We start from the raw sequence: 8,699 nt of genomic DNA, 5'->3' as shown, positions 1-8,699 counted from the left end.
CGCTTTTGGGATTACCTGGACGCGTTAAAAAGCTTTTTCTGGAGAGCAGAAAACCGGCGGGTCTGAGACAAGCGCTAATAACGCTACCGCTTCCCGTGAACGGGGAGAAGGCGGCGGGAAGGACGGCGAAACCCCATCTCTCTCCCTTCACCAGCACAGTTACAGGCAGAAAAAAAGTTACAGGCAGGGTAAAATTAAAGCTTTTCATTTATCGGCCCGGCTCCCAGCTTTCGCTTCAGCCGGGGGAAAAAAACACTTCCAGAGCTCGAGGTGCAAGAACCAGCTTAATTGTCAGATTCCAGGCACGGAGCCCAGGGCAGGAGGGGGAACTCCACGGTGGCATTTGCTATCCTAGTTCCCCTGCCTAAGTCACCCCACCCGAGTCCCCGACGGAGGCGGAAAGAGGCGACCGGGCCATCCCCCGGGCGCACCCCCCGTGCTGCCCCAGCCTGCCGGGGGAGCGGGGCTGGGGGTGCCAAAGCCGAAACAACTCCGGAGAGGTTTTATTCTGGACTTTGCATAAATTGTCCTGAAGTACAGGAAAGGCACTTCGGTGCTGTCTGACTGCTGCATTCGCGTGCTGTGCCCTGGCACCAGCTTGCCCGGCTTCATCCGCGCTCTCCAGCCGGTCTGAACCGGGAGGGAAGGGGCCCGATGATCTCCTAAGTGCCCGGCGGGAGGAGCTGGGATCCGACAGCGGTGGGCAGGAGACCCGAAGGCCCGGTACCTGCCCCGCTGCCGGGGAGCGAGGCTGTCGAGGAGCTCCCATCCGGCTCGCAGCGCAGCGGACCCAAGAACCGGGCAGAGGGGAGGCCTCTCGTCAGGGCCGGCTTCACGTCAAGGTCAAAACTCTTTTTTTGACGACCAGAAAAGGCGAGACTCGTTAGGGCTTGAAAGGATCGGGGGGTAAGAAAATAATAAAAATTAAAAAAAAAGAATAGAAAAAAAGTAGCAAGGAAAGGAGAATGTTTTTAGATGGAGCGCCTGGACAGCTCCAAAATCTTTTTCCTCTGCGGAATTCCAGAGAGGTGAAAGCAAAACCTGCCCTGGCCCCACTCGTCCCCCGCAGCCCTCAGGCGCCTTCGGCGACCGCCGGTGGGACCCCGCCACGGCGGACACGCACATCAGCACAGAGATCCCTCCGGCAGGATTTATTCAACCCAGGCTCGCCGGTTTGCACCATCCCTTCCCAAGCGTTTGAAAGGAATAAGTGACCAAAAGACCGTGGGGAACCCTTGAGGACCCGCAGAGGCCCCGGGGTCCCAGCGGCTCCCGCCGCTACGATGAGAACAGCGAGATTGGCACAACTTCTCGCAAGGATACCCTAATAGGCTATTTCTGGACTACTGGCTCTTAACAAATCTATAGCACCTGAAGTGTTAGCACTCAATTAGTGACAAGGTTTCAAACTCCGGCGTTTACTGGCGAGGTATAAACAGAGTCCTCGGGAGATAGCTGGGAATTAGAGCGGGAGGGGGCCCTGGACATCTTAACCGACTGGGATTAAGAGGAAAAGTTTTTTAAAAGGTCCCATCTCTCTCTAAACAGTCCGAGGTGTCGAAAGCTCAGGGGTAGAGAGGATGTGCTCTCTGGAGTTAATTGCGGGGTTGGAATTTTTTTGGTTTTGTTTGTTTGTTTTCAGCAAGAAAAGTTTTAAATTTTTGTGGTGTCTTTTTTTTTTTTTTAGGAAAAAAGAAAACGCACACAAAACACAACAAACCCAACATGCACTTAGCAATCCCAGAGAGAAGCCATGAGCGGGTTTGGACGACAACCCTCGACTGCAAGGGGCTTTTCTGGGTATGGGGGGCCAGGGCAGGCTCAGTCCTGAGGGGGCAGCGAGAGCAACCTGCAAACAACGTGAAGGCGACCGGGGGAGAACAGAACACCCCCGTTTTTCCCCGCCAGCCAGAAAAACAGCAACATCTTTGCTCGCCCCGTCTCCCCTCCATACACCCACAGGGCCTGGGTCCCGGCTGGAGGAGTGGGCTGGAGAAGGTGTTTCAGGGCTCTGCTCCGGGGTCCTGCCTCCCTTTACTCTTTTTTGTGTATTAATTAAACGCAGCCAAAAGCGACTCCGCAGAAGGCAAAACCGGTGCGGGACAGCTAGAGGTGCGGGGGGTCCCTCCCCTTCGCCCCTGCCCCGCGACTCAGCCGGGGCACCCGAGAAGGTCCCCCCGGGCCGGGCCGGGCGGGGACCGAGCGCGGCGCCTGAGGGCTGCGAGCAGAGTCCGGAGCGGGGTGAACCGGTCGCCTTTGTCCACATCGCTGGACAGTCGGAGCCTGGCTTCAGCGGGCTGCTGGAGAGCACCGGGAAAGGGAGAAAGAGGGGGTGGGAAAGGGGGGAGGAATGGGTGCGGAGCCCCGACCCGGAAAGTCCGTGAGCTGCTGTATGTCAGTAACTTATTCATCAATCAGCCGGACACAGAGCAGACCTGGCCTCTCTTTGCGGAGTGTTTGCTTTTTCACCAATTATTGCGGCCCTGCAGCTCTTTTTGTTGATACAGTAGTTCTAAAAAGTGCTAATGTTCATTTATCAGGGGGCCGAGCCCGGGACTCCCACTAGTTGTGATTCTTCCAAAAATATAAACACGAAGAGAAGGGCTAGGGCTAAAGCCCCCATTTGTTTCTAAACCGCAGTATTAAAAGTGATGCATTGTTGAAGATAAAGCGGAGATAACGCTGTCTGTCTCCAATGAATGTCTCCCCGACGCATTAATGACATTCCAAATGATAGCTCCGGCTTATCGTTCAATTAATCACTTCCACCCTCTGCAGCCGGGCCCACATCGATCGGGAGCCGCCGTGTGACTGGGGGGCTGGAGGGAGCCCGTCAATCCTCAGTGAATCGCGGACTGTCGGCCGGCAGTGCCCGCCCCGCGGACACGGAGCCCGCGGCGGGGCCGCCCCGCCGGGACGCGCCCCGGGCCCGGAGGGGGCCAGGTCGGACAGAGGGAAACCGCCGGGGCAGGCACTGCCGTGCGAGCTCCCGGCCTGACCTGGGAAGGGCGTTTTGGGTCCGGGATGGAGGAAGGGAGCGCTGGACGCCGTTTCTGCCGGGAGGTGGATGTCACCAAGGCGGACGAACCTGCGGCCGCGGCTCTGGGTTTGGGAGGGATCGGGATCACTTCGCTATTTTAGTATTTATCTAACTTATCCCCATTAGCTTGCATTAAAAAGGAGGCAACGAGATTAGAAAACCTGCCGGGCAAAGCCGAGGGTAAGGGGTGCCCCGGACAGCCGGCAAAGTCCCGCCGCAGGCCCCTCTCCTGAGCCGGGCTGCTGAGGCTGCCTCTGCCTTCCCCAGGCGCTTCACCCCTTTTCCTGCAACCGAGAAACATCCCCTCCGAGTTGTTTCCCAGGGAATTCTGCAGGAAGCGCAGCCGCGAAGAGCGAGATGGCCGCTTAGCCACCTCCTCCCCTCATTAAATGGCAATATTTCAGGCCTCCCCGTTCACAGTGATCGCACTGTCATCGCAAGATCCGGATCTGGTTCGCCAAAAAACTGCTCCCAGGACACCCGCAGGCATCTGTAGCGAGGGGCTGCAAGCGCCGGGGTTGCTGCTGCTGCTCCGGACAGCGATCCCCAAAGAGAGGGGCAGGTCACAGCATCGCCCCCAAAAACACCCTGAATTAAATTCCCCAAAAGCGAGACCGAAGGTGCCGAGACACAAAAATCTCGGGGGGTAGCTGGGGGTGTCACACCAGCAGGTCCGTTCAGGAGCAGCCCGGGAAGGGCAGCTTCGGGCAGGTGCTCACATTTCCACCCGCCTCGGAGCGTCCCTTCCTGCGGGCGGAGGAAGGATTTGAACAACTGCGACTCCGCCGCCTCCCAGGGCAGGGCCCGGCCGAGGGACCCCTAAACTCACCGCATCCCTGCAGGGTTTCTCCGCTCGGCTCCCACCGCCCGGGCCGAGCCCATCCCGTGTCTCTCTCAGTCGGGCGCTGGAGCGCTAAAGGAGGTCCTTTAAAATTTATTTTCTTTCTCGTCCCCCGAGCCCAGAAAGCACCGTAAGGCCCCCCCTCAACCTTCGGCTTTGCCGCTAGGGTTTATTTCAGCCACTCCATGCAAATTAAACGGGTGAGAGCACCCACCTCAGCCTCTTGAACCCGGGACCCGTGGGCAGCCGTGCCCACCGAGCTGCGGGGACCCGGCTAGCACCAGGGCCAGCCCTGGCTCCCGACGGCAGCCCAGCGGCCGGTTGCTTTGGTTTACTCATCTCTTACCCCTCTATATTTTGCAATACCTTCAACCCGCGCTTGTTTTGGTTTTTGGGGGTTTTTTGTTTGTTTGTTTGTTTTAAAGCTTTACAAACAGACGGGAGGAGAACCCGATCGGCATTTCCCTCTCCCAAGCCAGGCAGGGGCTGTTCAGGACCTCTTTCCTATCAGCTGGATTTTGCGAGCGTTGTGTTGCTTCAGAATATCTGTATAAACCCTAAGCGCGGATTTCCCCTTGAGCGCGCTTCACACAGCAGTGAACTCCTGCTCTCTAGTTCCTGCGATCGGATATTGCAGAACACTAAAAACGAAACCTCGGTTCCATCACTTAGAAAAAAAATATGAAATCAGCACATATTTGGTTGATGGCTTCCTCCCGGCCTGTTTATTTAATCTGACTGTATGATAGATAGCATCAGATAGTGCCTTTGTACACATTAGGCCGTTCTGCTTTTCTTTTTTTAATGGATGAAAAAACTCAGCGCAGAAAAGCTGGATAAATGCAGTGCCGCCCCTTTAAATGAGCGGAGATGTTTTTGAGATGTATTACTATATTAGGTGACATGGAACTTTGCATCTCTCATACCATCACTGCAATGTTGGCCAATAGAAAGCTAAAGTCACCCAAAAACTGCCTAGTCCCTCCTTCCCTTCCCTTATGGTCTGGTCCTACCTGCCTCCAGTGCACAAGTCAAGGCTACTCTCAGGAATGCTATGTGCCCCCTCCGTGAGCCCACGCTCCACCACTGCTCCAGGTTGGCTGCTCCTCAACTACTTTTCCATGACCCTGGGCTCAGGCTGCTGCCCCGCTCTCCTCCGCAATGTTTCCTAGCCCTGTGACAACGACACCCTTCTCGGTCAAGGATATTTTGAACCTGGAACAGCATCAGAGCGGCCTGGCCTCCATGGAGCTCTCCTCGCTGGCCTCGCCCTCCTGCATGCTGGCCACCTTCAAGCAGGAGACCTACAGCGCTGAGCCGCCGGCCCTGCCCGATCTGCGGGAGGAGCTGCCCGAGCCGCCCCCCACCAAAACAGCCGCCGCCTTCCCCGGCTCCTACTACGTGAAAAACTACGTGGAGATGGACTCGGCCAAGGAGGGAAAGGCGGACAAGAAAGGTAAAGCCAAGTGCTGCTGTCCGGGGCTCGCCCGTGGTCCTTGGGAGGAGAAAAAGGGAACGCAGGGGAACAGTGACCCCTCCAGCCGGGGTTGGGGGCTCGGCCGGGTGTCCCCAGGGCTGCGGGGGAAGAGGGGACAGTGCAGGGCTGCGCCCACCCTCGGGGGCCGGGGGAGAAAGAGCGCGGAGAGTGGGAGCATCTTCATCCCCTCCCGGGCGCTGCAGTGCAGGAGCGGGACAGACCCACCGCGGGGAGCGTCCCGGTGACCCCGGGCCGGAGACACCCCCCCCAGCGGGGCCGGGGCCGAGCTCCCACCCAACGGGAGAGGCAGAGCTGCAGGAGGATACGCGAGGTCTCGAGTTTGTACAGAAATTAGGTGACAAATCGGATTTCTAATTCGTTCGGCTGAGTGTACTGGAGCCCGTGGGTCGGGCTGGGATTCGGTACAAAGGCTACGTAATAAATACAAAGGCTACGTGATAAATCCAGGCTGGGGCACAGGCGGTCGCGACCCAAGTCAGTGCACTGAGCATTCTTGCTTTCAAACAAACAAAAAAGATGGAAACTTTGCCGAAGAGGTACTTAAAAAGCGGGGCAGGGCCGGTCCCACTGCAGCAAGAGCGGGTCACCGCTGCGGCCTGCGGGGCTGAGACACACGGAGCCGGGGAAGGGCCGGGGAAGAGCCAGGGCTCGCTCACGTTGCACGCTGTTTACTGAACATTGCTTTATATTTTTTGCACATTTTTTCCTCCCCCTTTTTCCTTCTCCCGTTTATTTTGCTGCAGAGCTGTGTTCCCTGCACAAGAGCCTGGAGCAGGAGAAAAGAGACCTGGAAGATCCCGAGCGCCCCAGACAGAGGAAAAGGAGGAAACCTCGCGTCCTCTTTTCTCAAGCCCAAGTCTATGAACTGGAAAGAAGGTTCAAGCAGCAGAAATACCTCTCGGCCCCCGAGAGAGACCATTTAGCGAACGTCCTAAAGCTCACCTCCACCCAAGTGAAAATTTGGTTCCAGAATCGAAGGTATAAATGCAAAAGGCAGAGACAGGATCAGACCCTGGAAATGGTGGGGATCCCTCCCCCCCGGCGGATAGCGGTGCCGGTGCTGGTGCGAGATGGGAAGCCCTGTCTGGGGGAATCTTCTCCCTACAGTTCGCCCTACAATGTCAGCATTAACCCCTACAGTTACAACGCCTACCCTGCGTACACCAACTACAACAGCCCCGCCTGCAACGCCAACTACAACTGCAACTACCCCTCCATGCAGCCCATGCAGCCCTCAGCGGCCGGCAACAACTTCATGAACTTCAGCGTAGGGGACTTGAATTCGGTGCAGACGCCGATCCCGCAGGGGAACGCGGGGATCTCCACACTGCACGGGATCCGAGCCTGGTAGAGCCGCCCCCGCCCCCGGCCCGCTCCCTCCAAGGACCACGGCCATAGGGATGGAGGGGCTCCGGCCGCGCCTGCGAGCCGGGCTCGGGACATTTCCAGGCTGCGGGATGAGGACGGTTCAGTGTAGCATCCCGGCGGAGTTCACTGGAGTGGTGGCCATTTACGGGGGGGTCTTTGGTATTTCGTGCGGTGGCCGCGCTCCGTGCGGGGCCAGGCGGGCACCGGTGGGGAGGACCGGCAGTACCCGCAGCGCCCGACCCCTCTCGCTCCCCGTTCCACCTGGGTCTTCACCCTGGTAATTCCCCTCCTTCTTTCCTACAAACCAGCCGGTCATTTTGCTGGACTTGTTCCCAACGACAGCTAGCCAAGCCCAGCAACTCTCTCTCTTCTTCTTCTTCTTTTTTTTTTTTTTTTTAAACTTTTACTCTATACTAATTATTATTGACATCCACATTTAATTTTTGCACTTCTCGTACGGTTCCCGCTGTTCGTCCAGTTCAGCATCTCGCCGCCCCCAGGTCTCCCTTTGCGAGGCTGCTACCGCCGGCCTGGGCTGCGGACCGGGAGCGGCTCCCGCCCGCACACGATGAGGACAAACGCCCCCCCACACTCCGGCCGAGGGACACGGACACTCCGGCCCGCCAGGTCCCATAGGGTTATGCACTAAAACGTGAGTTAGTATGGAAATGCACTGTCCGTCCCTTCCTACGTGTCACCCTTTGCTGTACAAGCTGACGGAGGTCAGCGAGTTGTCATTAAAGAGAGTGGCTGAACCTTGGCGTCCCTGGCGTTCCTTGCACGGCCTGGAAACGGCGCTTGTATTATAAAGTTTTTCAGAAACAATTTTAAAGCCACTTTTCGAGCTCACGGCCCGGGCAGGATTGCTCTGCACCGGCCGTGTCCCGTTCCCCACACCGGGCTGGGATCGGGACGGGTCCCGTTCCCTCCCGTTGGTGACCCTTTCGCTCCCAGACTCCGGTGCCGAGCGGCTGATTTCTCCCCTGCACAGAAAATCAATGCCAGGGAGGTACCGATACCCCGAAATTATAAACCAGAGGGAACTGCCCCCAGCACATCCGCAGGAGGTTTCCGGAGCCCCTCCACATCCCGTCCCCGAACAGGGAGAGGGGCAAAGGACCCCACCTGCCCCCAGACTGCCCAGGGGCAGCGAGTGGGACTCGCCACAGCCTGGCTCCTGCCTCTGCTCTCCCTCAGCCGCAGCCTCTCGGCCGCTTTTACAGTAGTCCTATCAAATGTCAATTATTGGGAGTGGGAAACAACAAACATTGTAATTCAGTGCAGTCACAACATCCTCTGAGTGTCTGAGACTGTCCGGCCCGGTGACAAGGCGATTAGGACAACCTGCAACCCCTCCTGCCTTGGCCATATCGGCCCCATCAGTAAACAGGGATGGAGACAGGGTGGCTGTGGCCCTGGGACATGGGATGAAAGGCTGCCGGTGAATGGAAGCTGCCTGAAGCCTCTATCCCTCCCTCCCAGGGGGACCAACCTCACACACACCCCGAGGTAGGATTGCACAGATAAGGAGCTCCCACCTCCTTCCTATCTCTGCAAATGGATGAGGAACCCTGAGTGCTGCTCACAAAGCCCCCAGTGCAGCACGGAGTATAGACACCTGTCTGGGGCTCAGGGCTGGGCAAAGGGGGGCCTTCTGCCTCTTCCCAAGGAGGGTCTGCCTCGGGGGTACTCACCCCAGAGAGACACAGGGACATGGGGTCTGTCACAACAAAGGGGACCAGAGTCTGCCAGCCTGAAGCAGGGACGCAGGGCAGCCCCACAGCTGTGCAATCCAGGAAGAAGCAAAGGCTACTCCTCATTTGAAACCTCTCCAAGCTGGTATCACTGGCTGCATGATGATTTCTGTCATCTTCCCGCATTGGAAGGACACACAGGCTTCAGCAGATGATAGAGAGGTTAGATAGAAAATACATGGAAGGGGGCAGGAGAAA

The 8,699-nt window shown here is 57.6% G+C and overlaps 1 protein-coding gene across 1 annotated transcript; it reads left to right on the top strand.

Annotated features, from left to right (window-relative positions):
- Positions 1–5,042: 5,042 nt before the first annotated feature.
- Positions 5,043–6,730, top strand: NKX2-5 (NK2 homeobox 5). Its single transcript, XM_027682875.1, has 2 exons — positions 5,043–5,337; positions 6,123–6,730. Exons 1-2 carry the CDS (start codon positions 5,043–5,045, stop codon positions 6,728–6,730), a joined length of 903 nt encoding a protein of 300 aa, XP_027538676.1.
- Positions 6,731–8,699: the final 1,969 nt, after the last annotated feature.

The sequence above is a fragment of the Neopelma chrysocephalum genome, unplaced genomic scaffold (assembly GCF_003984885.1).
Source record: "Neopelma chrysocephalum unplaced genomic scaffold, ASM398488v2 Primary Assembly neopelma1_63, whole genome shotgun sequence".
NCBI classification, from domain to species: Eukaryota; Metazoa; Chordata; class Aves; order Passeriformes; family Pipridae; genus Neopelma; species Neopelma chrysocephalum.
Note: the sequence above shows the minus strand (reverse complement) of the source record. Positions and strands in the feature narration are given on the sequence as shown.

Coding starts and splice junctions, on each gene's coding strand:
- NKX2-5 (XM_027682875.1), top strand. CDS start 5,043: ATGTTTCCTAGCCCTGTGACAACGACACCCTTCTCGGTCAAGGATATT. Junction 5,338..6,122: donor GGGAAAGGCGGACAAGAAAG/GTAAAGCCAAGT, acceptor ATTTTGCTGCAG/AGCTGTGTTCCCTGCACAAG.